At 56.9% G+C, this 27,536-nt stretch overlaps 12 protein-coding genes and 1 non-coding gene across 13 annotated transcripts; 7 read left to right on the top strand and 6 right to left on the bottom strand.

Moving 5' to 3' along the window:
* Positions 1-562: 562 nt before the first annotated feature.
* VTJ04DRAFT_1874 (uncharacterized protein) lies at positions 563-2,647 on the top strand (the record flags this gene model as incomplete). The annotated part of the gene is made up of 6 exons (XM_069359609.1): positions 563-746; positions 802-834; positions 904-1,139; positions 1,205-1,337; positions 1,390-2,543; positions 2,603-2,647. The coding sequence occupies 6 exons, from the start codon at positions 563-565 to the stop codon at positions 2,645-2,647; spliced, it is 1,785 nt and encodes a 594-aa protein (XP_069224482.1).
* Positions 2,648-3,075: 428 nt separating this feature from the next.
* On the top strand, positions 3,076-4,287 carry VTJ04DRAFT_1873 (uncharacterized protein; the record flags this gene model as incomplete). Its single annotated transcript, XM_069359608.1, has 2 exons — positions 3,076-4,085; positions 4,164-4,287. The coding sequence occupies 2 exons, from the start codon at positions 3,076-3,078 to the stop codon at positions 4,285-4,287; spliced, it is 1,134 nt and encodes a 377-aa protein (XP_069224481.1).
* A 265-nt stretch (positions 4,288-4,552) lies between these two features.
* On the bottom strand, positions 4,553-5,904 carry VTJ04DRAFT_1872 (uncharacterized protein; the record flags this gene model as incomplete). Its single annotated transcript, XM_069359607.1, has 4 exons — positions 4,553-4,566; positions 4,644-4,697; positions 5,699-5,722; positions 5,793-5,904. The coding sequence occupies 4 exons, from the start codon at positions 5,902-5,904 to the stop codon at positions 4,553-4,555; spliced, it is 204 nt and encodes a 67-aa protein (XP_069224480.1).
* A 5,407-nt stretch (positions 5,905-11,311) lies between these two features.
* VTJ04DRAFT_1871 (uncharacterized protein) lies at positions 11,312-12,440 on the top strand (the record flags this gene model as incomplete). The annotated part of the gene is made up of 2 exons (XM_069359606.1): positions 11,312-11,501; positions 11,557-12,440. The coding sequence occupies 2 exons, from the start codon at positions 11,312-11,314 to the stop codon at positions 12,438-12,440; spliced, it is 1,074 nt and encodes a 357-aa protein (XP_069224479.1).
* Positions 12,441-12,754: 314 nt separating this feature from the next.
* Positions 12,755-13,945, top strand: VTJ04DRAFT_1870 (uncharacterized protein; the record flags this gene model as incomplete). Its single annotated transcript, XM_069359605.1, has 1 exon — positions 12,755-13,945. The coding sequence occupies one exon, from the start codon at positions 12,755-12,757 to the stop codon at positions 13,943-13,945; it is 1,191 nt and encodes a 396-aa protein (XP_069224478.1).
* Positions 13,946-14,184: 239 nt separating this feature from the next.
* Positions 14,185-15,035, bottom strand: VTJ04DRAFT_1869 (uncharacterized protein; the record flags this gene model as incomplete). The annotated part of the gene is made up of 2 exons (XM_069359603.1): positions 14,185-14,935; positions 14,998-15,035. 2 exons carry the CDS (start codon positions 15,033-15,035, stop codon positions 14,185-14,187), a joined length of 789 nt encoding a protein of 262 aa, XP_069224477.1.
* Positions 15,036-15,152: 117 nt separating this feature from the next.
* On the top strand, positions 15,153-16,659 carry VTJ04DRAFT_1868 (uncharacterized protein; the record flags this gene model as incomplete). The annotated part of the gene is made up of 4 exons (XM_069359602.1): positions 15,153-15,233; positions 15,447-15,700; positions 15,757-15,886; positions 15,940-16,659. 4 exons carry the CDS (start codon positions 15,153-15,155, stop codon positions 16,657-16,659), a joined length of 1,185 nt encoding a protein of 394 aa, XP_069224476.1.
* Positions 16,660-17,517: 858 nt separating this feature from the next.
* VTJ04DRAFT_1867 (uncharacterized protein) lies at positions 17,518-20,256 on the top strand (the record flags this gene model as incomplete). Its single annotated transcript, XM_069359601.1, has 2 exons — positions 17,518-18,156; positions 18,208-20,256. The coding sequence occupies 2 exons, from the start codon at positions 17,518-17,520 to the stop codon at positions 20,254-20,256; spliced, it is 2,688 nt and encodes an 895-aa protein (XP_069224475.1).
* Positions 20,257-20,428: 172 nt separating this feature from the next.
* Positions 20,429-21,682, bottom strand: VTJ04DRAFT_1866 (uncharacterized protein; the record flags this gene model as incomplete). The annotated part of the gene is made up of 2 exons (XM_069359600.1): positions 20,429-21,559; positions 21,674-21,682. 2 exons carry the CDS (start codon positions 21,680-21,682, stop codon positions 20,429-20,431), a joined length of 1,140 nt encoding a protein of 379 aa, XP_069224474.1.
* Positions 21,683-21,735: 53 nt separating this feature from the next.
* On the bottom strand, positions 21,736-22,573 carry VTJ04DRAFT_1865 (uncharacterized protein; the record flags this gene model as incomplete). Its single annotated transcript, XM_069359599.1, has 3 exons — positions 21,736-21,815; positions 22,103-22,150; positions 22,210-22,573. The coding sequence occupies 3 exons, from the start codon at positions 22,571-22,573 to the stop codon at positions 21,736-21,738; spliced, it is 492 nt and encodes a 163-aa protein (XP_069224473.1).
* A 500-nt stretch (positions 22,574-23,073) lies between these two features.
* VTJ04DRAFT_t11 lies at positions 23,074-23,183 on the bottom strand. The gene has a single exon. It is a non-coding gene; the product is annotated as a tRNA-Leu (tRNA).
* A 777-nt stretch (positions 23,184-23,960) lies between these two features.
* On the top strand, positions 23,961-25,670 carry VTJ04DRAFT_1864 (uncharacterized protein; the record flags this gene model as incomplete). The annotated part of the gene is made up of 3 exons (XM_069359598.1): positions 23,961-24,101; positions 24,164-25,367; positions 25,429-25,670. 3 exons carry the CDS (start codon positions 23,961-23,963, stop codon positions 25,668-25,670), a joined length of 1,587 nt encoding a protein of 528 aa, XP_069224472.1.
* Positions 25,671-25,824: 154 nt separating this feature from the next.
* Positions 25,825-27,501, bottom strand: VTJ04DRAFT_1863 (uncharacterized protein; the record flags this gene model as incomplete). The annotated part of the gene is made up of 1 exon (XM_069359597.1): positions 25,825-27,501. The coding sequence occupies one exon, from the start codon at positions 27,499-27,501 to the stop codon at positions 25,825-25,827; it is 1,677 nt and encodes a 558-aa protein (XP_069224471.1).
* Between the last annotated feature and the right edge of the window lie 35 nt (positions 27,502-27,536).

Below are 27,536 nucleotides of genomic sequence, written 5' to 3'. Positions count from 1 at the left end.
GTCCGGTTTAATTATGTCATGAGTGACTTGCTGGGACCAGGGACTGGAGACGGTATATCACTTGGGAAGTAGTACTGTCAATTCTCCCAGATCCTCTCCCTGCAAGTCTTATTAACAACGTCGACTTAGGCACTAGTATTCCACCACTTAAGATATGCCCTGGGTGACATTGGACCTGGGGCCAAGAGTATGACAATGCAGCTGCACGTTCTGTAATCAGACCATCAAGTCACCTAGGCATCACCCAAGCCATGTCAAGTAAGCAGGATGGTCGGCATCAGCTGCACGGAAAAAATAGCCGATGCACTGTAATACGCCGTTCCTTAGTATGAGCACTCCAGCCAGGTTGGCACAACATCCAGGAACTCGGCAGACGCAAGACGGGACGGATCGAATACCCGCTGCAGTCTGGAAATATGTGGAAGACATTCTGGTTGATGAAAGGCGGGATGAGGGAGGGATTCTTAAGCTGCAAGCCCGTCACTCTCCTTCACTCTGCGTCAACAGGGCTTCTCACTTTCTCCTGCGTCATTCTGTTGGCGAGACGGAGTTATTGTCAGCGATGCTTGTGTCGGTCCTCTTTCTTGCTGGCTCCGTGTATGGGGCTACCGTACGGACATCCCTCAAGGTCCGCGCCCAACATGTAAACGCGGCAGATGTTGCCGGACGGGAATACGACTACATCATTGTCGGGGCAGGCACCGCAGGCCTAACGGTGGGAGATCGTCTCACAGAAGACAGCAAGCGTAGGTCTATGAGCATCATGTGAAAGCATGCAACACTGCTGACTCGTGGACTCAGGCACGGTGCTTGTGCTCGAAACCGGAGACTTCTGTCAGTAAACCTCGACCCTACAAAGCCCCTCGGTGTGCTCAACAGGACTCACACTCATTCTCCGCGCAGATGACCCCTCCTCCCCAGGTCCATCCTCATGTGGCTACAGCTTTCCATCGGTTCCTCAGCCCAACCTTGGCAATCGTGTCATCTCGGCCCTTGTCGGAAACTGTGTTGGTGGGAGCTCCGCCATTAATGGCATGGCCCTCATGAGGGCAACGGCAAAGGACTACGACATTTGGGCAGAGCTCGGTGGCAAAGGGTCGACCTGGAACTGGGAGGGAATCTTTCCCTACTTTAAGAAGGTAAGTCAGCGTTAGCGGTGTCCCCGAAGCGAGTTGTGAGGACATCAAGTGCCGACTCCCTCCAGGCAACGCACTTCAAAGAACCCGATCCTGTGTATGCTGCTCAATTCAATCTCACGCACGACCCCGACGCGTGGGGTCAATTCGAGAACACTCGCGTCTACTCCTCTTTCTCCACAAGATTTCGTCCACTTACCCGTAAGTCGGTCCCTTCAAGCACGTATCTTGAAAGTGCTGACGTAGGCCACAGGAATCGGGTACCAAGCTTTAACCAAGGTCCCGGGTCTCCCATTCCCCAAAGATGGATCTGCTGGGACTCACGGAGTGTTCTACTACCCTATTTCCAAAGACCCCGAGACGGAGACCCGCTCGTACGCTAGGACGGGACATTGGGATGGCCTCAACCGACCTAATTACCACCTCGTGACCGGAGCTCGGGTCAACAAAGTCAACCTCAAGGGGGAGCGTGCGGTGTCCGTGCAGTTTGTCCCCAGCGATGCTCCTGGAGAGACTGTCACGGTTCGGGCAAAGTGGGAAGTCATCCTTTCTGCGGGTGCCCTGCGTACGCCTCAGATCCTCCAGCTCAGCGGGATCGGGCCCCGGAAGCTCCTCGAGAAAGCCGGAATTAACGTCTTGATTGACCTCCCTGGCGTGGGTGCCAACTTCCAGGACCATCCCATCGGTCCGGCCATCACCTTCAACTGGTCACCTCCCGAGCTGCCCCCCGCGCCGCCACCGAATACCCAGCTCGATCAAGGTCTGGTGGCAATCCTTCCCCTGCCACTTGTTTCCCCAGCAAACTACTCAGCCATCGCGGCCAAGTACGCGAGCCAAGACATTGCCGACTACCTTCCACCCGACACCCATCCCAGCGTCATCCGCGGCCAGCGAAAGATCCAGTCTATCTTCGCACGCGAGATGCGCAAGCCAGACGTGTCCTTCTTGACCTACATCGTCGGCGGCAGCCCTTCCTCTCAGCCCATCAGCTTCCACATCGCGTCCCGCGGCACCGTGTCCATCAACACGACCGACCCCGAGTCGTACCCTGTGGTCGACTACCGCGCGCTGTCCAACCCGATCGATGTCGACCTGATGATCGCCTACATTCGCTTCCTGCGCTGGCATTTCCGCACCAACTACGCTGAGTACAACGCCACGGAGTCGGTGCCGGGCGAGAACGTGCAGACTGATGAGGAGCTGGCGCTGTATGTGCGCCAGGGCTACAGCCCGCAGGGGTGGCATCCGGTGGGAACGGCGGCCAAGATGCCGAAGGAGTACGGCGGAGTGGTGGATGAGGAGCTGGTTGTGCACGGGACAGAGAACCTGAGGGTCGTGGATGCGAGTATCATGCCCGCGTTGGTCGCTGCGGCGACTCAGCAGACGGTCTATGCTATTGCGGAGAAGGTAAGAGGTTGCCTTCTGTTGGTATTCTCAGAGGCAGAACTGACGCCCGTAATGTTTAGGCCGCCGACATCATCAAAGGCAGACGTACAGGTCGGGTCCTGTAGAAATTCGGATGCGTCAGTCTGGGGTTAGTAGTGAAGTTTGAAAGGCCAGGAAGTGGTCTAATTATTGCCGGCTACGGATCAAAAAAACGCGGTCTCGATTTGACATCTTTATTGTTTGACATGGACAGCAACATGAAAAGCAAGTGGTTTCTTGTGTGAGACGTGCATCAGGATAGACGGCGCGGCATGGTTGCTTGTCACTCAGAGTGATACCATCATTCATGTTACAGATTGAGGGCGATGAAACCAACTGCGTGTTGTTGGTTCATTCTGGTTCTTGGCTCTGGCTTGTTCCCACTGCTGCCTGCGGTACATCATTCTTCCCCTCTTCAGTTGACGTGATTCTCTTCCCGTCGAGCAGCGTTCCCAAAAGGCTTGCCTTTCTTTCTCATCCAAAAACCCATGAGAATTTAGTCCCAATCCGAGCCATGTCGTATGTTCCGCCGCCGGTTCCTTACGATGAAGAGGTGGAAAAGCGCGAGTTTGACGAGAAGGAGATCAAATACAGAGCCAAATTGCGAGCTGAGATTCAAGACACATGGAACCAAATAAGCGCTGCGTATAATTCCGGGAAGCCATTCTTCAGCAAGGAGGCAATCCGCGATGTCCTGCGACAGATCGAAGCAGCAAGCGTTCGTCCAGTCCAGATCGAACCTCTGTCGTTCACAGTCTCGGTCGAGCGCGTTGACGGCAAAAGAGTGGACCTCCCTATCCGGCTGGGGCTTGAGAAACCCAACCGACCCGACCAACCTCCACTGGCAGACGGCGTGGAGCGGATAACTGCTATGCTCGGCATCCATTTCCAGTCCGTGGACCATCTGACCGCCCTCAAGGATGTTTACCACTTTTGCCGAGAAGCGGCCCTCTTACCGATCCATGTCAGCGCCTTGATCGTGCCTGTTGACCTCGCGACCGGCGAGGTCGTGCCACGGCCAGAGGTGATCTCAGTTTCCGAGACACGCGCCAGAATGCAACAGAGCAAAGAGAAATGGGACACGGGGCCTGCCTGCCGTGAGCTTCTTGCGACTCTTCAGCGAGTCGCCGATGCCGGCCGCCTCCCTCGAGTCGACAAGATCGTCGCCTTTGCCTGTGGCCGCATCTCAAGCCCTGAAGATTCGGAGCGATCAGCGACTGAGCACGCCATCCTCCTCACCCTCAGGGACTTTTTCGCGCGCCAGCACAGCCCGGTAGCCATGAGCTTGCCCTGTTTCGTTCAGGATCCGGTGTACCAAAACGTCGACCGCGAGGTGCTCGGCGAGCTAGGGATGACAGTGTTAGAAACTCCAAGGGGCTTTCTTGAAGTGGATGAGACGTCCCTGGTCTTCTCGCAGGCGCCTAATGTGCCTGTGCGCCAAATTGTGGCTGACATTGCAAGGCTAGCTGTCATGATTTGGGATGAGGTTATCAGAATACCGGTGCCCGAGGACGCTGTATGCTGGTGAGTACACTATATGCCACACTTTCTGAGCTTTCCAAGATGTGTCCAGGACAAGCGCTGGCTAACTATGGGATATAGGACTGACCCAGTTGCTCCTCGTGTGGAGGAGATGGTGAAGGGCTATGCTTCGTACCCATTCCCGTCAGAGCTTGCCGGCTGGGAGCCGCCCTTGTTGAGGATTTATATTCGTAATGACCTGTAATCCTACGCGAGGAATACCTAGCAACTACCTTGCTATCTCCCAATGTACCTATGCTCACAATTCCCTTGGACTGTTTTTTCCTTGCCCGTGACTCTCCGGCTCCAAGCATTAATGTCACGACCACAACGAGACAAAGATAATGAGACAGCAAAAACGAATCCGTTGGTGCTGCCATAGTCAGTGCACCTTATATAGCGCCTCTGCTTGTCACGGATAAGCTGCCAGTCAACCCTCACAATAACTCCAATCCAACATGCCTAGAGAGTCAATAAAACGATTCTACGAAGAACAAAGTAAGCAAACTCTTCCGGGTCTTGTCTTCCAGCGTGACGGACAAGAAACAGGTAATCAGGTACCTTCGATATCACGTCTCCTCAATTCGTATCCGGCCTCATCATCAAACATGGCACCTATATGGCTCAGGATGCTGGGGTCGGTTCCATGTGGACTCGAGGATACTTGGTCGCTTGGTTGCTGCGTCTCGTCCCTCTGTATGGATGATCGTTCGAGTCTGTCGAGGCCCGAATGGCCACTCGGTCGTCGCCTATGAGCATGTCTTGGGGTGGGCGTGCTCTCTGGACTCGAAGAGACGCGCTGTAATGGCATTGTCGCATCAATCAACATTGCTGAGTTGCCCTCGTCATCCAACATGGAACCCATATGGCTCAGGGGGTTGGGGTCGGCTCCATATGAACCCAAAGATGCTTGGTGACCTGGCTGCTGAGTCTTGCTGGGATCAACACGATGGGATTTCCTTTGCGTAAACCACAGCAGCAACTGTTCTAAGGACTCAGACGTCCTCTCTCCATAGTTGCTTTGTTCCCAGGTGGTAGGACTTCCGGGACATTTGTCCTGAGGGTAGGCCAACCTCCACAGTGCAAATCGCGCCATGTCTTGTTGATGCCGAGCCGTGTGCCTCGCGAACTCAGAGGCATCATCAAGCTTAACCTTGCACAGGGGGCATCGGGTGTCAGGCCAAGAGCTGGTAACATGCCTACCTAAATCCAAAAGTGTTGCAACGCCGATGTCCTTGTCCGTTTCGGGGTGTTTGTGTAGGAGGTGTTCATTCAGAGCAGCCGCAGAGTTTGACATCCAGTTACATCGAGGCAGCACACATCTCCATGAGATGCGACCGCACCGTTCTGCATGCACACGCCATGCTCTCCTGTCGTAAAATTCGATGTCCTTTGTTTGGCAGTTTGGATACAAGCAGAAGAACGGCTGGTGGTCTTGGACCACATGGGTCAGAAGACTGTCATATGAACCAAGTGATCTATTAGTAAGGAAATGGTACTTCATTAATGAGAGATTGGAAATGTGGAGAAGGGCGAGAGGGACGTCGCATAGTACAATTCTTCGAAGTTCTGACCATCATACACCTTCCCAGGCCTGATCCTCTGTAACCGTGGACAATGAGGACATCCGATGCTGATTCCTGGGCATTATTTTAGCCAGGAGATTCTTGACTCTGAATAGGTGAGGGAGAGAGTCCCGATCCGGCTTACCATCAGTTTCGTCGGGCACATTCTGAGATTCGATGTGCCCGTAACCTTGGGTGGGAGATGCTGTGGTTCGGAGCGATTCTTGTGACGGAAGAAAGGATCTTTCACGCTGCATCTTGTCGCGAATTGTCATGGGATTTAGCACCCCAGTCCCGTCAATTATGATTAGGTTAGTGATTGACAGAGACGTAAACATCTCTGTGTGCCCGAGCATTGACAATGCAACAGTCCACACATCTTCTAAATTGCGATCTCGAATTTTAGAGGGCTCGAAGTGGAATGGATGATCCTTAAGATATAAATAGTATTGCCTCAGCCTTGCTAAGATTCTGGCTGCCTTTTCCAGTCCGAAACCGTCGGCGCGAGGGAATAAGATCCGAACATCGGCCATGTCTTGATCGTTCATGGGGTTCTCGGGTTCGGTTGACATCATCAGTCGATCGTGTGGGGCAGGGTTTTGTGTCGAGATGATCAGAGTGTTCAGGCAGTTGATGATCTCTGTTATCTGATGTGCAATCTGCGAGAGCTCCGTGTCGTATCCGAGACTCGTAGTAGTGTTCGTACTAGAGTTCTCTATGTCATCGGGATGTCCCTCGCTGTTCACCTCGTTTTCCCATGGAATGGTCGTTCCTGATATTATTGACGCGGCTGGTTGGGACGCTTCCGATCAGTGACAAGCCTCAGGCAGGTATCCACGAATCCCATCGTATCTTTTAACTTGTGACTGGTTAATTCAGGGAATCAACTGCCACCTACCATCATGCAATGCCTGATCCAAGGTTTGGAGCAATTCTAGAAGCTGAGAATGGATGTGGGAGGCATCCTTGAGATCTCCGTCCCACCGTCGGTCGTGGTTATTGATCTGCGTGTTCCAATTGGCGTAGCGCATGAACTGGGTTTTAAAGGTATCAAGACTGATCCCTGTGAGGCCATGAGGGTATTTCTCTGCGGCGTGTAATAAACGGGAAAAGCTTGACCGGCATTCGCTCATTGCATTGAAAGCCATTTTCCTGGCGGTGCTCTCCTATGTTTCTAGAGTGGTCGCTGGTGATATGGTTTTTGAAAGTGTCCAAAAACCGGTAAAATAATAGCTGCCCCTGAGGGAGCGAAACGAGCCTGCGAAGAAGGCCCGGGGCTTTGTCCTGCGGAGAGGAGATGGGATGCATGTTATTCAGCTCTGTCCTATGCATGCCGGTGTCTTGCCAGATGCGGAGGCCACGAATCAGAGCTCGGGTTGCCCTTCTGATCATGCGATACAGAGGTAGGTGCTTCTCAGCCTCGTGCTATTAACATGTATCAATCATTCCTTCCTGAGTTAAGCATGGTGGAGGCCAAATTCGCGCAGCCATCCACGGATGTTTTCAGGCGCATATCAGGCCATCGGGTTCTCAGCCAAGGTATGTACCTACCTCAGCTGATTTTCTTAGATAATTCTGCTTGAGCAATCTGCAAAACCGCAGGGTTCCTCGCCTGCATCTCCCAGCTATCGTTCCCATTGTCTAGTTCCTGGATCCCCGACACCTTGTCGGAATGTCTGGATTTGAAGTTGCTGGCATAGTCCTTGGAAGCTTTCCGCTCATTGTTGGCGCACTGAAACTCTACATCAAATTCGGAGAAACGACACACGTATTATTTCGACGACGTTGTTATATCCGTGAACTCCGAACTCGAGCCCTCGTCCTCGAAACGGAACACAAGAGATTCCAAGATATATGCGAAAAGCTCTTGATCGGCATTGTGCCCGATGCCCGGATCAGCGAGTTGATCAAAGAACCATTGGGTGGCCGCTGGGAGGACCCTAAAATCCAGGCCAAAATAAATGCTAGGCTGGCCGGAGGCGGTGGTGTTGTTCTCGGTAGCATGGACGTGATTCTAAAAACTATCTATGAGCTTAAGGAAAGGCTGGGTCTGGGCCGTGATGCGAAGGTATTAATAATGGTTGTTCCGAATCTCATTATCGCCATTTTGCGGCCTTATGCTAAAAGTGAACTTATTCAGGTCTTCCAAGAACCCTCAATGAACTCATCCATGTGTACCTTGTTCAGACAGGTTGTCTTTGCATTGAAGATGGAAGAGTTCAACGATATCGTCGAGCGCCTCAGATCAAACATCAGCAGCCTGGAGAGTCTTGTCAACCTTAACGTGGAGCTCGAGCCGACGAGGCGTGATCGGTATAGGAAGGAAGTTTACTCCTCTCTCCAGGAAGCCTCTCGAAGTCTGTACGAAGCGTTGAATGCTGCTCTTCGCTGCCAATGCCCTAGCCTTCACTTGGTGGGGCTCGGGATCATCAATCAAGATGCCTCAAAGCTTTGGAGACGGCGCCATGAATCGCCAGACTCCCCACTACCGGAACTCGACATGGCCGTTTCTTTTGAGCAGCTGTGGAAACGCCTTTCTGTTCGCGTGCACTCCGATGCCAATGGGGAGACTTCAACTCCAGAAAATCCGCCAAGCGTTCTCACCACAGATCCGACTGTTAGAGTTGAAGACCTCTGCGAAGCCCTTCGGAATTCCCAGGCGGTGACCCCAGGACAGTGCTATGGTCGTCTATACCGTGATGGCCACCCACGGGACACAACATTCCATCTATATGTACCAGACAACACAAACGCCGATCAAGGATGGGGTCTTGTCAACTTGGCAGATATCCTGACCGGCGGAGAATTTCGTCAACTCTTTCTCCCAGACAAGGTTCGAATCGCGTGGCTCATCACATCCGCTCTCATTCAACTCCGAAATACTCCATGGCTTTCCGGGATTCCAACTGCCGAGTTGATCTTGCTTCCACAAAAGAACGGCATTCTTTCTTGCCATGAGGCGTTTGCTTTAGAAGGCTTCCCAGCCACCTTGCCATCACATCATAGTCCATCGGATCACCCTAACAGGATTAGGTCTGATCACATAAGGCTTCTCGCTCTGGGGGTTCTCCTCATAGAACTGATAACGGGCCGGCGCGATCTCAGCCAGCGATTCGTCAGTGAGGACCCATCAGTCTGGAGCCTGCGCGAGTACGCAGAAATCTACAACAAAGCAAGGGATTGGCTTGGTATGGTCCAAGCAAAAGGCTGCCACTCCTACTATAAAGCTGTGAGGCAGTGTGTTGAGAACACTATGTATGAGGACGCCTCTTCCTCCGATGTGCTGATGGCAGTTCTCCGAACATTGGAAGATGAGTAGAGGCGGCGGAGCTTAATCTAGGTTATTACCAGATCTGATATAAGAAAATCTAGGCAGCTACGCGATGACTCACTGATCAAGTGTTGGAGGTATCTGGGTGCTAATATTCGAAGAGTAATGTCCTTGCATGAGAGAGGGACTGCCATGACAACGCGACCTTGATAATAAGCCTTCATTCGAAGGGCGCCTGATCTTGTAGGGTTGTGTGATGTTGTTTGTATCAAGACAGCTTGTCTGAACACCAGCCTTGGATGGCCAATGTACCTACTCCACCTAACAAAGGGTATTGTTCGTCTTTGCTGGGCTACAATCATTGTAACCTCTATAAAAGTGATGGAAGTGGTAGGCTGCATTGTTTAAGTGCCTCAGGAGAATAAGTACAGCACCTACCCAATCCCCGAAGAGCTTATCTAGTAACATCTGGGCCATCATCTCTTCGTTCTGACTCCCCTTGCTGTTGGTATTCCACATAGTAATATGTTGTGGTACAAGAACGAGATTCCTTCAACTCGCCAATCAGGCCATTGAACCAGAAGCTATTACCTAGTTATGGCCTCCCCGTCGAAACCCTCTCCACTACCGTCCGCCATGGATCCGTCCCGCAAACGCAGGCATTCCGAGCACGATGACGATGCGAACGATATCCCAAGTACAAAGCGGCCTTGCGACGAAGTCTCCATCGCCACATCCGTACTATCAGAGTATGCGGAGAAATGGTATCTCTCTGTTGAGATCATCATCGAACACTATTGCCGACAAGATCCACAAGTCAAAAACACCGAAGGCCTCTACTTTGCTCTTGCAAGTCTGAACCGGGGGCTAGTTTGGCGCCCCAGAGGCTGTGCCCATCCACTGTGGATTGAGGTTAGGGAGACGGCAAGACAAGTAGAATGTTGGAAGGCAGGCCACAACACCTGGCGGCAGGCTGTGTCAAGAGGAAGAACTGGAAAGATGCCATTCATTCACCACCCTGTTTGGCTTCGAGCGACACGTTTTCTGAACATAAAAGGGCGCGGCATTCCCTGTGCCCTACGTGCTTGGCTTCGACGGGCAGAGCTTGACTTTCTTGTTGTCCCAAACACCAGGACGCCACCATTCTGGAGAGGCGCCAAGTTTTCTGATGACGCCTGGCGCCGTAGGTTTCTCGACAGCAACTTGAATCGGTGGGCGCAACGGATGAATATTCCGACGGCGGATGATTGCGACCGGTTGGCGGGAGCTATCCGAACCACCATCAAGGAGGAACAGAGGCTTGGGAAAAGGCTTTGGCTCCCGCCAAAACCATCGACACCTGTCCAGGATCTGCCCGAGAAAAGAAGCGCGGCGGACGAGAATGAGTCCCCCGAGACGGAGGAGGAGGATGACGACGCGAACTTGTGTGACGGGGATGACAATGAGACAGTGTGGTCGGTTGACGTTGCTGAGAACGACTTCATGTTCATCAATCGAAGAACGACGCATTAGCCACAACGACAAGACCAGTCCTCAGAGGTGTCAAGCAAAGTCGATTCGAAACACGACACCGTGGAGGCTGCGACTCCAGGGGCGACGCTTGACATGGGTCAACTGGACCATCGGATGCAGCAAATCATAGACATACAGTCAAGCCTCGCTCGTGGTTTCAAGAAACACAAGGTTATTGCCAAAGATTTGATTCGTATGAATCGAGCGGCCGACGATCTGATTCGCCGGGTGTTGGCGACATGGCCAACTGCAACACCAGAGCAAACACAAGAGGGGGGCCTGGACTCGTAAGCTGTCGTGGAAAGATGGAAGATATCACCTTAAGATTTGTGGCGCTGTTAACGATACGGAGAATGAAAACTGTGTACCCATTATCATGAAGGAAATTCATGGAGCTTGATATGGTGGCCTGTTTAAGACATCATCAGAGCCTCAAGCGTCAACACAGGTAGTTGGTTGACTCTTAGTAGGTTAGTTTTTGGTCTCAACGAACAGAAGGCCGATTCATCTTCCTTCCCGTCTCAATTCCCCAGAGCTATTCACCGCATTTTCAATTCTGATATCTTAAGTGTCCAAGGCTGTCGTGTTTTCCATGTGGACCCGGGGACCGACGCCCGGCCTCATCGGAGACGAAGTGGGTCCCGGCCGGCTACCTGCTCCGGTATCCCGGGCACTTCCGTGCCAAGAAACGCGGCTCTGCGGACCGGCTCCGATAACCCCCGGTCAGTGGCTTGCTGAGCACGCCATGTGGGGTCAAGCTAAACTCCGGCGAACACATCCTAAAGTCCGGCAGTCGATACCAATACCTTGCCTAATGTCATTGAAAGGCTCGAGGCCTCAGACCCAGGTTCTCCCCGTACAAGAGACATCACTCCCACGCCATGGCTCCCCTCAAAGTTGCAGTCCTCGATGACTACCAGGGCATCTCGGAACCCAAGTTCCGGTCCCTGGACCCGGCCAAGTTCGAGGTCTCCTTCTTCCCCGACACCCTCCCGCCATACAACCACCGCAGCACGCCGCAAGCCATCAAGGACCAGCTCGTCTCACGCCTGGAACCATTCGAAGTCATCTGCATGTGCCTGCCCACCCACCAGTCCCACATGCCATCTCACTAACAATCCTTCAGGCACCATGCGCGAGCGCACCCCCTTCCCTGCGGAGCTGGTGTCTCGCCTCCCGAATCTCCGCCTGCTTTTAACCACGGGAACGCGCAATCTGGCCTTGGATCTTGACGCCCTCCGCGCACGCGGCATCCCTGTCGCCGGGGCCGTCGACCGGGCCCACCCCGGCTCGGTCGGATCCGTCAGCACGACTGAGCACTGCGTTGCCCTGGTCCTGGCTGCCGCACGCAACATTCCCCAGGATGATCTCTCCATCAAATCGGGCCACTGGCAGACTGCCCCTGCCGTGACCTTGAAGGGCAAGGTGCTGGGACTGGTTGGGCTGGGACGTTTGGGGACGGCGGTTGCGCGCATCCTGGGCGGCGCCTTTGGCATGCGGGTCATTGCGTGGAGTGAAAACTTGACGCAGGAGCGCGCTGATGCGGCGGCTCGCGATGTCGGGTTGTTGTTACCGGATGGAAGCGGTGACGGGATTCGGGCCGTGCCCAAGGACGAGCTGTTCCGGACTGCTGACGTGGTCAGCCTGCATCTTGTGTTGTCGGACAGGACGCGGGGAATCATCACTCGCCGGGAGCTTGAGCTGATGAAGCCCACCGCCATCTTTGTCAACACGTCCCGTGGGCCCCTGGTCGTGGAGGAGGATCTGCTCGACATACTGGAGCGTGGCCGCATCCGGGCTGCCGCAGTCGACGTCTTTGATCTCGAACCCCTACCCCAGGACAGCCGTTGGCGAACCACAAAGTGGGGAGAAGAAGGACGCAGCCGGGTGGTGCTGACACCGCATACGGGGTATGTTGAGGAGGGGACCCTGGATGCGTGGTATGATCAGCAGGTGGAGAACCTGATCCGCTGGGAGAAGGGAGAGGAGCTTGAGGTGAAGCTGTATTAAGGGACGACTGCCATGAATCAAAACTGTCAAAGTCTGAGTGTCCATGGAATTGTTCTTGCTCGCACAGGCTCGGCATCTCATCCACGGAGTCAATCCCAGCTCAGCATGGGACAACGCCGAGAGAAGCTTTGACCGTCTCGGCGTAAGAAAGCTTCTCACAAAGATGAACCCGCCTTCGCCCCTCAGCCGACCTTTTTCTCTCTTTCTGCTTTCTTCACGCTCTTCGAAAGTCCAGGTCACTCGCGTTCAAGAACCCTCAAAAGCGTCACACAACCGCATTGTCCATTCACCTGGTCATCAATACTCCGTTCACGATGGCCGAAATGGCATCAGACTCAGGGGGCGATCCTCATCAGGCCGGTAAAGTTGACCAGGCGACCATCGACGACGATTCCGACGACGCCGAATTCGGCGACATCGTCTGGGACCCCATGTTCGACGACTCCGAATTCGCCAACCCCGAAATCGCCGAGTTCTTGGACCTCCTCCCCAAGGCAGTCATCGACGACAACTGGACCCAGGAGGACGAGGACGCGCTTGTCGCCGCCTGGGAAGAGCACCCCTTAAAGCGAGAGATCGCTGCCGCATGCCGGGGGTACGATCGAGTCGAACTCACTCTCAGTCTCTGGCGCCGTTCCTTGACCGCCCTGGGGGTGGCCCCCACAGAGATCATCGGCCTTGACAAGAACATGCTTGCTATCCGATCCCTCGACAAATTCGACGAGAGAAGGGAGATGCCGCGGCTCCAGTCGAGTACAGCTGGGTGGCTTCTCTGGGAGCCGTGGTTCTCGGAAGCCCTGCGGAAGCTCGTGGCCCACCCAGCCTGGTTGCGTCGTCCGGAACTGTTGCGCCTCGCCATCCAGTACACCGTCGTCTGCGCCACTGACGACCGCCGTCCGTGGCAGGTTGATGAGGGCCTCTTCAAACCGTTCGATCCGTTCCTGTGGCGGTTTGTCAAGGACATGCGCGAAAACACCAGCAACATCCCTCTGGAGGACGTCCACGCCGCGGCCTGGAATCACGTCTCCAAGAAGTTCAACATTTCCGAGAGGACGTGGTGGAGCAGGCTGTTTCTCGCCATCGAAAGCCAAACCAAGTTTGCACGGGAGCTGAAAAGGAAAGCCGGACGCTCCTTGCTCTACGTCGAGGGAGACGACACTGCCCGTGTCCCATACTTGGTCGAGGCACGCGACCTTGAGGATCTCGAACTCGCCATCAGGTCCGGGGCAGACTTTGGCCTGCTGAAACCCATTGAGCTGGAGCCTTTCCAGATCCCCACGTTCCTGTCGTCGCGACTCCTCGAACGGGCTTTGAACAGGGTCTGGATGAGCTGGTACCGACTGTTCAAGCAAGGCAAAATTGCGCTGGACCTTGATTTTTCAGAGGATGACGGATCGAACGTGGCCGCTAAGGAGGGAAATGTGGACAACGGAGGTCAGAAGCCGCAAGGGAAGGGGAAGGTTCCTGTGGTCATCAATCTCGTGAGCGACGATGATGAATACTGAGGTTCTCTGGGATCGCTGGAGGGGATAGGCTGGCATGAGAAGATGCATGTATTACGTTGTGTAAACCCGACTCAAATATTATGAGAATTCGGGTGAACCTATCTTTGGCTTCGTAAACTTCTGGGACCGAAAAAACTTCATGGCCGAAACTTAGGCCATCAGTGATTGGGCGGTTGCAAGACTGTCAATGAAGAATCAATTTTGAATCATTAACCAAATTTATTATTCCAATTCCTGAACTACAACTTGCTCGGCATGCGCGTGGCGCCGTCCAACCGGATAACAACGCCATTCAACATGATGTTCTCGATCGCATGGCGGACAAGGGCCGAGAACTCCTCCGGCTGGCCCGGGCGCTTGGGGAACTCCATCGCCTTAAGCAGACCGGCGCGCACCTTATCCGACAGCGCGGCCGTCATGTTCGAGTCGAACATGCTCGGGGCGACGGTGACAACGCGGATGCCGAAGCGCGCGAGATCGCGAGCCATGGGAAGCGTCATGCTGGCGACGGCGCCCTTGCTCGCAGCGTACGCGACCTGGCCCATCTGGCCCTCGAAAGCGGCAGCGCTGGCCACCATGACGACGACACCGCGCTCGCCATCTGGACCCTCAGGCTCAACCTTGGCGAGATGCGGAAGTAGCTGGCGTACAAGATCGATCGTGCCGCGAAGGTTGATGGAGAGGACAAAGTCGACAGACTCGAGGGAGACCGGATTGAGGTTCTTGTCGATGATCAGGCCGGGATGGCCGACGCCGGCGGCGGGGATGATGCCGCCGAGAGGCTTGCCCGTCTTGTTGATCCAGGCGATGGAGGCATCGACAGCGGCCTTGATGTTGTCCGTGTCGGTAACGTCGCACTGGATGAAATGGGTTGACGGGCCCAGCTCCGAAACGAGAGCCTTGCCGAGCTCCTCGTTCATGTCGAGGATCACGGCGTTACCGCCGGCTGCGACAATGTCGCGAACACATGCGCGGCCAAGGCCAGAGGCGCTGTCAGGGGGGGTGTTATGTCAGCGAAGGATTCCAGCGTTGTGATGCTGGACCTAACTCACCCTCCCGAAACCACAAACGACCGACCGGAAATCTTCATGTTGGATCTGAATAATGGATTAATTCCATCTGCGGGAAGAAGAATTCAGGTCTTCATCTCAACTTGTAGTTGTCGTTGGTCTCAGGTCAAGCCCTCGGTCTGCTGCGGCATCTCCACATGAACGGCAGTCGGAGCCTCGGCTCCAAGAGAAGCGCCGATGCCAAGAAGGGCTGCGGTAAGGTACCGTATCCTGTGACGGTAAGTTACACCCATGGCGTCATCACGCCGCGTTGTCGTCTCGGCATCACAGCCCGAGCCTCTTATCTCTGGTTCCACACACGTGCTCGAGAGGGACCTTCCCTGCATGAAAGCATTCAAGCACACAGTGCCAACCACCCCAAAACCGACAAACACATCTCAACACCGTGACACGTGTTTCCTCGACACGTTTGTTTACGTATCCTGCCACAGCTTCCGTCTGACTGCTGTGTTGAGCGCCCATCCACGGCCGCCCCCGACCGTCTAGCCTCCATCCCCACCCCGAGACCCCAGAGGGCCCTCCACCACGGCTCGCCCATGAGCTACGAACTGCCCGGCATGACCCGGCCGCGGCGGTCGTCAGCCACGAGCGACGACAGTACCGCCACGGTCCGCGAACAAGAGCTGGGAAGCATGTATGATTATCTGGCAAAGATCATCTTGCTAGGGCCCAGCGGGACAGGCAAGTGAGTGCGCTCGCGCATGCTGCGCCCGGGGACGTTGGGCTGACACGGCGGTTTAGGTCCTGTCTTTTGCATCGCTTCGTGAAGAACGAGTGGCGGGTGCTCTCCTCACAAACGATCGGCGTCGAGTTCGCAACCAAGATCATCAAAGTCGGCGCGGGCGCTCGAAGGAAAAGGATAAAGCTTCAGGTGAGTAGGGAATGTCGGCTTCACAGTTTCCCTGGCTCCGGCTGACTCCCCAGCTCTGGGATACGGCAGGCACCGAACGGTTCCGCTCCGTGTCGCGATCATACTATCGCGGCGCGGCCGGCGCGATCCTCGTCTACGATGTGACCTCTCACGCGTCATTCCGAGGCCTGCAGCCTTTCCTTAACGACGCGCGGGCGCTGGCGTCTCCAAACCTGTCGATCGTGCTTGTTGGCAACAAGCTAGATTTGGCACACGACACACTTGTGGACACGGGCATGCCGCCCCCGACACCGGGAGGAGGTTCGAGCGCGGCCGCCACACCCATACCGTCCTCCTATTCCTCGGTGTCGACAATCCACCCGGGCATCGGGGCGCAGCTCAAAGCAACAGTGGCGCCCGACGGCCGCGAGGTGTCAGCCTCAGAAGCGGCGCGATGGGCGAGCACGGTGCAAATTCCCGTCACCATGGAGGTCAGCGCATTCAGCGGGGAGGGCGTGGACGAGGTGTTTGGGAGGCTCGCGCGCATGATCCTGACCAAGATCGAGCTTGGCGAGATCGACCCGGACGATCCCATGAGCGGTATCCAGTATGGTGACGGGGGCGCCATGTGGAATGCCGGTGCCAGCGACGGAGGGAGCATCAAGAGCTCTATGACGGGCGACGACGGAGGCGGGCGGCACCGGCGGAGGGGAAGGAGAGGTGGACAGGGGCTGCGTGAGTGGGAAGAGGTGTTTACACTGTCGAGTCGGCGCAGGAACACGGGATGTTGCTAAGGGAGGATATACCATCTTTGGTACATACACTTAATTCTGGGACCGGCGTTGTTGGGAGATACACATGGAGGCTTGCTGAGCGTATTTCGTTTCATTTTTGCACTGGGACTCTGCAAGAACATACGTTTCTTTTGCCGTTTCTCGTCCCACTGGCCGTGGCTCGTTGCATTTCTCTTGCCTCGCGTCGCTCCCGATGATAGCTCCCGACGATGCCGAATTTCGCTTCTTGATCGGTCCACCGAACCCACTCCCACCGCTGTCAGCCGGCGCGGCCGTAGTGATAGATGCCCTGCGGCGCTTCTGGGCTTGGCACGGCCTCGAAGCGGTACGGAGTGGTCGGCTCCGAGGTCGACTGTGTAAGCCGCGTCCGGGGTTGTGCCGGCGTCGTCATGTTAGTGAAAGAGGACAACCGAACCCGCACATCACCAAAGCCAACTAGAGATATCTCAACAACTCATGGTGAGATTTGAGACCAACAAGACGGAAAAGCAAGGACAACACGGTCGCTGCCAACCCCGCTTGAGCCGGTTAAATGCGGGATTCAAATCAGGCAGGTAAGGAAAGGTACTGAGCCTTGACGATACTGGACCTCAGGTCGTCGTCATCAGTTAGTGGATGTCAACCTTGGATTGAGCCTCAAATCTCACTCCTCTCTGCCCGGCTCATACCGTATATTACCCCTGGACGTCAGGGCCGGTACCTGACATTACCAGGCCAGGGACGCTGTGGGTTCCTCCTGGTAGCCTTGCTCTCATTCGTCGCCGCGGGGCAGTTCCTCCCGCCCTTCGTGATGCCTTCCACAGCAGCTCGGGAGATGTAAGTCTCGAGCATCAAGATAAAAACCTGGAAGCTGGGGCCATGGCCCCCGGGCCTCTGATGCTTGCTGTCTCTGCTGTCTCTGCTGCCTCTACCTCGGGCAGCAGTTCTGATCAATTCTCCTTGAGCCCATCTGATCAGCTCTCTATCCGTCTCTCTTTCGCCCTCGCCATGGCACGCACTGTCGTGGACATCAACTCCAACTGGGAGTTCCGCCAGGCAGACAAGGAGGATTCCAAGTTCCTCCCTGTCAGTCAGTTCCCGGCCAACGTTCACCTCGACCTCTTGCACCACGGGTTGATCCCGGACCCCTTCATTGGCAAAAACGAACTCGCCGTGCAGTGGGTGGGCGAGGCGACATGGGCATACCGGACGACGTTTGTGTCGCCGCCCGTGCCGGCCGGAGCTCGCGCCGTCCTCGCCTTCGACGGCCTTGACACCTTCGCGGTTGTCAAGCTCAACGGTACGACCATCCTGGAGTCGGACAACATGTTTCTGCCCTACCGGGTCGATGTGTCTGCCCATCTTGCCCCTGAAGGGAATTCCAACGAGCTGTCCATCACCTTTGACAGTGCTTACCTGCGCGGCTGCGAGCTGGTCGAGAAGTACCCGGACCACAAGTGGGGATGCTGGAACGGGGATACATCTCGTCTGGCGGTTCGCAAGGCTCAGTATCACTGGGTATGTGCTTTTTTTGCTACCTTGTTCCGAAGCACCGCTAACTCTCTCCAGGGTTGGGATTGGGGTCCGACGCTCCTGACATGCGGCCCATGGCGGCCAATCCGTCTCGAGGTGTACGAGGCGCGAGTGGCTGATCTCGCGGCCGATGTAGATGTTGACAAGTCTCTAGAACGTGCCGTCGTGACTCTGACGGCCGAAGTCGAGGGACCGGCTGACCAGGTCCGGTTCGAGTTATCCCTGAACGGCAAGCAAGTTGCGGCTGGAACTGCCGAGGCCAATGCCCCGACTATCTCGTTCACACTCGACAAGCCGGCCTTGTGGTACCCTGCAAGGTACGGGGCGCAGCCGCTGTACGAGGTGCGGGCTACTGTGCTACGCAATGACATCGAGTTGGATACGATAACCAAGCACATCGGGCTGCGGCGCGCCGAGCTGGTGCAACGGCCACTTGATGGCCAGCCCGGCACGAGCTTCTTCTTTGAGGTCAACAACATTCCCATCTTCTGTGGCGGCAGCAACTGGATCCCGGCCGACAGCTTCATCCCGCGCATTGGGCGGAAGCGGTATCATGACTGGGTCAAGCTTGTGCTCGATGGAAACCAGGGCATGCTGCGTGTATGGGGTGGCGGCATCTACGAGGAAGAAGACTTCTACAACGCCTGCGACGAACTCGGCATCCTCGTCTGGCAAGATTTCATGTTCGGCTGTGGCAACTACCCGGCATGGCCTGCCCTGCGCGATTCCATCGACGCTGAGGCACGAGCTAACTTGAGGCGACTGCGACACCATCCTTGCATCGTCATCTGGGCAGGGAACAACGAAGACTACCAGTACCAGGAGTCGGCGGGGCTCACCTACGACTACGCCAACAAAGACGCGGAGAGCTGGCTTGCCACGGACTTCCCCGCGCGCTACATCTACGAGAAGATCTTGGCCGATGCTTGCGCTGCGCTGGTGCCGCGCACCGCCTACCACCCTGGGTCCCCATGGGGCGCTGGCCGCAACACGCATGACGCGACTGTCGGAGACATTCATCAATGGAACGTGTGGCACGGCACTCAGGAGAAGTGGCAGGACTTTGACAAGCTGGTCGGGCGGTTCGTGTCCGAGTTCGGCATGCAGGCGTTCCCGTCGGTACGGACCATCGAAGCGTACCTGCCGCAGGGCCGCGATGACCCGGACCGCTATGCTCAATCGTCGACTGTCGACTTCCACAACAAGGCCGACGGTCACGAACGCCGCATCGCCCTGTACCTTGCGGAGAACCTACGGTATGCGCCTGACCCGCTTGAGCAGTACGTCTACAGCACGCAATTAATGCAGGCCGAGTGCCTGGCGTCGGCGTACCGGTTGTGGCGCCGCGAATGGCGCGGGCCGTCGCGAGAGTACTGCGCTGGTGCTCTGGTCTGGCAGATCAACGACTGCTGGCCGGTCACAAGCTGGAGCATTGTCGATTATTACCTCCGGCCCAAGCATGCCTACTTCACCGTCAAGCGCGAGATGGCGCCCATCACGGTCGGTATTGCGCGCCGTACACACAAGCATCCCATCCCCGGGGCGCATCGTCATTCTCGCATCGGAACTGAGTCGCGCACACGGATCGAGGTTTGGGGCAGCAACCTCACCCTCCAGGATGCAAATGTCGACTGTGTCCTGCGCGCATGGGATGTCGTAACCGGCGAGGAGACGTTCTCCCAGACGGTGGCCTCGGGACTGGTGCTGGGTGCCAATCGGTCGACCGAGATCGTCGAGCGCGATGTTCCCGTCCGCACGCCGGGGGACGAGGGACGCACGGTCGTGGCCGCATATCTCGTGCAAGACGGTCGGCATGTCGCGCGATATGTCAACTGGCCCGAGCCGCTCAAGCACGTGCACCTCCAGAAGCCGAAGGCACTTGAGGCACGACTGTCACCTGACTTCGCGTCAGTCCACATCAGCGCGGAAGTACCGGTTAAAGGCGTGGCGCTCGAAACCAGCGATGACCGGGTCGCGTTTGACGATAACTTGATTGATGTGGTGCCGGGTGAGGTGGTAACGGTGGCTGTACGGGGTGCAGGCGCAGACACGAAGATCGGGACGAGGTACCTTGGTATGTGCTAAATCACCAAATGGGTTGACAGTCACCAAGCACACAGATCAGTGGACAGGTAGTGATGTCATAGTATCATGTTTAACGTAACCAAATAGATCAAGCTTTTAATTATTGAACCCAACGCCCAAAACCCATTATGCACCGTACGCCGATGATGATGATGCGAACAAAAGAACAAAACTAGCAGCAGCCGTGGGAACCGTTGGCCTGGGCGGCCTTGAGCTTGGCCTCATCGACCGAGGTGTCGAGCGTCTTGTCGACCTTCTCGTTGGGGCCGGCAATGAGAATCTTGATCACCTCACCCTCCTTGACCTTCTTGAAGGCGCTCTCAGCCTCGGTGAAGGGCACGACGCCGTTGATGAGACGCTTGACATCGACCTTGCCGGCGGCGACGAGGTCGATGGCCAGCTTGTAGTCGCCGCTGCCGTAGCGGAACGAGCCGCGGGCCGTGACCTCCTTGAGGCACAGGGCCATGATGGGGAAGTTGATGTCGGCCTTGCCCATGCCGCCCTGGACGTAGGTGCCGCCCATCTTGACGACGTGCAGCGAGGTCTGGATGGACGGCTCGGCGCCCGAGGCGTCAATGACCACGTCGGCGCCGGAGCCCAGGTCGGCGGCGGCGATCAGCGCCTTGGCGTTCTCCTCGGCGGGGAGGCGCTGCGAGAGGTAGGTGTGGGTGGCGGCGAAGCTCTTTGCGAAGTCGAGCTTGGCCTGGACAATGTCGACGGACACGATCTTGGTGGCGCCGAAGGAGCGGGCGACGGCGGCGCAGAGAAGGCCGACGGGCCCGGCGCCCATGACGACGACGCTCTGGCCCGGCTGCACGCGCGCCTGCTTGACGATGTGTACGGCGACGGCGAGCGGCTCGATCAGCGCGCCCTCCTGCAGGGAGACGTTGTCGGGCAGCTTGTAGCAGAAGTCGAAGGGGGCGGTCCAGTAGCCGGTCAGGGTGCCGTCGTACGGCGGGGTGGCGGCGAAGACCATGTCCGGGCAGAGGTTGTAGCGGCCCGACAGGCAGTTGCTGCAGCGGCGGCACGGGTAGCCGGGCTCCAGGGCGATGCGGTCGCCGGGCTTGAGGGCGGTGACGGCCGAGCCGACCTCGACGACGGTGCCGGCCGACTCGTGGCCCAGGATCATGGGGTCCTTGACCACAAAGTGGCCAATGGCGCCGTGCTGCCAGTAGTGGACATCGGAGCCGCAGATGCCGGTGTAGTTGACGGCGACCAGCACGTCATGGGGGTGCTGCAGCTTGGGCTTGGGGCGCTCCTCGTAGCGCACCTCGTTCGGCTTGACGAGGACGAAAGAGAGGTTCTGAGGAAGAGCGTAAGTCGGTGACTTGGATGCGAGAAGAGACAGAGACGGAGACACAAGCTCCGGGGACGTGTGTCAAGACAAGAGGGGCCGAGAGACAGCATGAGGACTTACAGAAGACATGGTGACAGAGTATTATGGAGTAGCTACTTCACAAGGGTTGGTCTCGAAGTCAGTCAGGGGATGGGATTGAGGAGCAGAAAGAGGAGGATGAGGAGGAGGAGGCGACGAGTCTTCCCAAGCTCGACCGGGGGACCTGAGCACGAGCCCAGGTTAAATATCGCATCCAGCAAGCGGCGAAAGCACCGCTGGTCGGCGTTGGGGTAGGGCATACGAGAGGTTTCCCCCCCCCTTTCTCTCTGCTGCCCCTCCCTGTCCAACAGGGCAGAGATGGAGGCCGGTTTCGTGCGGGGAGCTCCTCACAGACACAGCAATAACCCAACCCCCCCACCACGATCCGCCGCCCGCCGCCCAGCGGGTGTGTCCGATTACGCCATGGAAGTTTCTTGGTGGTGAACCAGCGCACGCGTGGTCCTGGCTTACACACATCTTCGCTGCGACTAGTGCGGCGAGTCTGGCTGAGGTAGCATTCTGCAGGTGTCAAATCCAGCAAAGCCGGGCCCCGCTGTCGGCTAGCAGGACCACCCTACCCTGGTGGAAGCGCGTCGCCGTGTCGTCCACCCCACGGGACACCGCGAACTTTCTGCCCGACCAGCTTTTGCTGCTGGGGTTTGCGGACATTTTACCCATGAATTTATCCGCTCCAATCATTTGGGCGGCGCCAGGTCCGCGGGTATCCGCAGGGCGACGGCGTCCTTCCACTTGGGACAGTCCCGATGTCAGCTGAGGATCAGAGACTGCACCGGTGGCCCGGATGTTGGCGGCGTCCCTGGGGCCATGAGCAGCTCGTACCTGTCTCCTGGCAGAGATCTCAATGCATTTTGCCGCAGAGTCGCAACGCGCGACGCCGAGCGAGCGGATGAGCCGGTCGCGCGCGAAGCACGATGAGAACATTATGACCTGATGTACTTGATAGAGTCTCGTGAAGACGGTTCCCGTCCATGCACGAGGAGCGCAAGGAAGAGACATTACGAAGGTCTACAATTCGCTATCATCTGCTGCCCTGCCTGTGCCAGCGCGCGTGATGCGGCAGCTCGTGGGGACGTTGCATTGCAGGTGACGGGGCGCCGGTCGCGGCAGTTGACGACGCCGAGCTCGCAGCGACGGGATGGCCCTGGTCAGGAATTGGAGGTTGAGCTGGGGTTGCTGGCTGGACTCGTGGGTCCATCGAGTCTGTAAAAGAGTTTGCTTGTTGGTTGGTGTGGGAGGAGTGGGTGGAAACTGAGAGGTTTGTTGGAAGAGTCCAAAAAAGGGGCAACAACAAAAAGAAGACTTTCACACTTTCAGCCTCCACACAGCAACAAGAAAACTTGCTCGACCCCGCCTCAACCCCGCAACCCGCAATTGACCTGGGGGAAGAAAAAAAAATGAAAAGTCAAAAAAGCTTGCAAAAATGACAAGGGTGAGATTCGAACTCACGCCCCATTTCTGAGACCAGGAATGCTCAATGAGCCAATTCAGGTGGGCCTGAACCTGGCGCCTTGGACCGCTCGGCCACCTTGCCATGTGTTTGTGTGTTTTTGTCGAGCTTGGAAGGAGAGGCTAAGTGCTGGCGGGCGCGGAATTTCCCGTGAGAGGGGAACATGCTGTCTTGGCGGAAGGGAGGTGCAGCTTGGACAACAGGTTGAATTGTTGAAGTTACCTTCCGTTCATGGCTGGATTGAGCTGTTTTCAAGGCCAAGGATACCACAGGAACGGCAATGTTGGTAGGATGTGTCGATGGGAGGTCTCACCGGTCTCTTTTCCCGCCATGGCACACGCGGCGAAAGATTGAATGCAGCCGGAAAATGACGAAGAGTATTGGAATTATAAATCCGGATGCTCGATGGAGGTTTCTGGTATGATTAACATTGATAGAATACATTGCCAGGACCTGAGTCTGGTAAGTAATGGCTAACTACCTCTTGACGTTGTGAAACTGAGCTCTCCCTCAGTCTCCTTTGTCTTGCGGGGCAGGGAGATGACTTCACTGTCACTTTCTACTCATTGCTTCTAGACTTTCTTTCATGGTTATTTATATCTGTACGTTTATGAAATGCAACCTTCCAGTAGGTACCCGATAGCGGCCGCAAGCAAGCCCGACGTTAGTACTAGATCTACTGTGTAAGTGAGAGAAATCAATAAACACTCAGGCCTGTTTTAGCGGCCCTACCCTCCGATGCCAAGCCCGACCCAGTGACGTCGTCGCTAAACCCGATGAAACCCGGAAGAATTGACCAAGTGAAGTGATATCCGGATCGCCTTGATATCGCGCACTCCAACATCCGAACCCGCTCCTCCGATGCATCATGCGCGGTGGGCAACCATCGTCCCACGCCCACTGACGCGCGCCGTACTGAGCCTGAGCCCGACTCTGAGCCTCGGCGTGTGTCGGCGCACCATGGCCACCATGGCCGCCGCCGCCGCCGCCCGCACTTACAATGTGAGATCAAGCATTCCCTCTTCTTCAGAAAAGAATCTAGCCTCACCAACATCCCCAACCAGGACGCCATCGACGCTCTCAACTCACTCCAGACCCCATATGCCGTCATCGAGGCTCGCCGCAAGGCCGGTATCCGTCCTGATGCCACCTCCGTCCGTGAGATGCGGGGCTACCTGAGGCGCATCGGCTATACCCCGAGCGACCTCGACCGACTACATATCGTTCATGTCGCGGGCACCAAGGGGAAGGGCAGCACCTGCGCCTTTGTCGATTCTATTCTCTCTCGGTATCGCAGCGAAGGTGGCCCGCCACACAAAGTCGGCCTGTTCACGTCACCCCACCTGATCGCCGTCCGCGAGCGCATCCGGATCAACTCGGACCCGTTATCTGAAGAGGCTTTCGCCCGGTACTTCTTCGATGTCTGGGACCGTCTCGAGGCCAACCCCGAGGTCGCGTCCGACGATGCTCCTGCCGGCTCCAAGCCCATCTATGCCCGATTCCTCACCCTCATGAGCTTCCACGTCTTCCTCTCGGAAGGCGTCGATGCTGCCGTATACGAAACCGGCATCGGCGGCGAGTACGATGCCACCAACGTCATCGAGCGTCCAGCCGCTGCCGGAATCTCTACCCTTGGCATCGACCACGTCTACGTTCTGGGAGATACGGTGGACAAGATCGCTTGGCACAAAGCCGGCATCATGAAGCCCGGCTGCCCTGCCTTCACCATCGAACAAGTTCCCGAAGCGGCCGAGGTCCTCGCTCGTCGCGCGACTGAAAAGGGTGTCGACCTGACCGTGCTGCCGGTCGACCCGCGACTTTCCGGCGTGGGCATCCGACCAGACGCAACTTTCCAGAAGAGGAACGCCAGTCTCGCAATCGCCCTGGCAGAAAAGGCATTGACAGCGCTAGACCCATCCTTCAAGCTCGACCCAGCAGGGCCGTTGCCGCGCGAGTTCGTTGAGGGCCTCGAGCAGGTGGTGTGGCGCGGCCGATGCGAGGTCAAGGAGGAGGACAAAGTCGTTTGGCACGTCGACGGCGCTCACACCGCAGACAGCCTTCGCATGGCGGCGCGCTGGTTTGTGGGTGAGGCGGCCAAGCGGCCAGGACCGCGCGTCCTCATCTTCAACCAGCAAGGTCGCTCGGAGGCGGTTGGGTTTCTGGACGCGCTCTGCAACACGGTCAAACAGGGGGATCCATCTGGTGTTGGGTTCAAGCATGTCATCTTCTGCACGAACGTCACATACGCAAGAACGGGATACAAGAGGGGTAGGTCGTTTCGTTTTGCTTCATTGTTTATTTACTCGGCCTGGCTGACTTGGATCCCCAGACTTTGTCAACCGCCAACATAACCCGGAGGATATCGAGAAGATGACCATGCAACGCGCCTTCGCAGAGAAGTGGAAGGAGCTTGATCCAGCCGCCGACATCCGGCTGATTCCTAGCATCGAAGAGGCCATCGACACGGCGCGGAGTCTGGCTTCCGAGGAGAAGGTACAAGCGCTCATTACGGGAAGTCTGCACCTCGTGGGAGGTGCCTTGGGTATCCTGGAGGGAGCCGATGCTTTGTGAATGGGGGCGGCGGAGTGAAAACCTGGGTTATCTAGACATATGCAATGTCGTGTACACTAGCTAGAGTTCATCATGGGCAAACTAGGGCTGGCTTCAACGGCGGCTTTCATTACGTTTAGTTAGACATGGAATGACCCGAAGCTACATAATAAAGCTAAGGTTCGTCACTCTGACCGAGCGCCTTGAGCACCGGGCCCGCCAGGTGGAAGCTTCCTGTGACCAAGACCTCGCATGGCTTGTTGTCCTTCTCCGCCTGCTCAGCGACGTGCCGGACATGGTCAACAGCCAGCTGCACGGCGTCATAGACCGCCGTTGCGGCTTCCGGGTTCAGCTCGCGCATCTTTTCTGCCAACGCCTCCTGGACCCCCAGGTCACCGCCGGCTGAGGTCTCATCGTTCCTCGTAAACACCGCATGATGGAAAGTCAGCCCAGATCCGACCAGAGCCTCCAACAGCGGCCCAGGCTTCCTGTCCTGCTGGTTGAACACCAGCACGCGAACCGCCTCATCACCGCTGCCTGCCTGACTTGCGAACCATTGTCCCACTCCACGCAGGCTGTCATCCGTATGCGCCCCATCAATATGCCACTCAATGCCCCTCTCATCCACAACCACTTGGCTCCGTCCCGGTAAACTTGCCTCTCTTAGCCCCCGAAGGAACGTCTCCGGCAAGTCTGCCAGCGTCCACTCATTCGTCCCAAACCTCCCCTCCAACACCACCCCCGTCCTCAACAAATGCTCCCTCGCCGCCGCTACCGCAAGAGCCATATTCTTCTTCTGAAACGGGCCCTGCAACCTCGCGCCCTCCACGCCCTCCCACCTCTCCACCACCTCATCCTCCACCACCACGATCTCCTCCACACCTTTCTCCCTCCCTCTCTGCCGCAACACCTCCGTCGCCTCCTCCGTCGGCTGACGCACCGTCAACCCCTTCCTCCCCGCCTTCCACACGCCCGCCTTGTGCCAGGCAATCTCCTCCACCGTCCCACCCAGCATCGCGACATGATCAATCCCCAACTGCGTCACCACGCCCGCCGTCACCAGCTCCGGCGCGAAAAGCCACGCGCTCGTGGCGTCGTACTCCCCGCCGATACCGCACTCGACCACCGCGTCCGTGACGCCCTCGCGCGCGAACGCGTGCGCCGCGACCAGCGTCAAAAAGCGGAAGTAGAAGGGCTTGGTCGCCGGCCCGTCGAGCTCGGCGTCGCTGACGTTAGTGAGGTTCTGCCGAGCCGCCTCCTGCCGCGCGGCGTCCGTCAGACGGGCCCAGACCTCGTGCACGTACCGCGCAAACTTGTCGCGCGGGAGGGGGAGGCCGTCGACGACGATGCGCTCGCGCACCGAGAGGACGTGCGGGGAGGTGTACAGCCCGACCCGGCGGCGACGACTCGGGGCGGCCTCGGAAGAGGCAGAGGTGGAGGAAAGATGGTGATGCAGAATCGAGGCGATAAACGTGCTCACACTGCCCTTGCCCTTGGTCCCTGCGACGTGCACACAGCGCAGACCCGACGTGGCAAGGTCCTCGGGGGTGTAGCCCGCGCGGCGCAGCCAGTCGAGCATTTCCGGGATGGCGAGGGAGTTAAGGTCGACGGGAGGGGAAGAGGTAGATGCGGGGCGGCCGAAGAGGGAGGTGACGGCCTTGTTGGACTGGAGCTGGGCAAGCCGCTCCAGGGCGGAGGCGTAGGAGTTGGGTTGGTCAGACATGGTGTGGGATGATGAGGTGTGGATGGAACGGGTGAAGGTGGGGATGAGCTTGAGGTTGGTGTTCAGGATGAGAGTGGGTTGAGCGGAATGAGGGCGGAGGAGGTTGGCTTTGCCAATACGCATCAGCATATCGACACTCAAAGTGCCGAAGACCCAATTGCTGT

The sequence above is a fragment of the Mycothermus thermophilus genome, assembly GCF_041956435.1.
Source record: "Mycothermus thermophilus strain CBS 625.91 unplaced genomic scaffold VTJ04scaffold_1, whole genome shotgun sequence".
Lineage (NCBI taxonomy): Eukaryota > Fungi > Ascomycota > Sordariomycetes > Sordariales > Chaetomiaceae > Mycothermus > Mycothermus thermophilus.
This window is presented reverse-complemented; position numbering and strand designations above follow the sequence as displayed.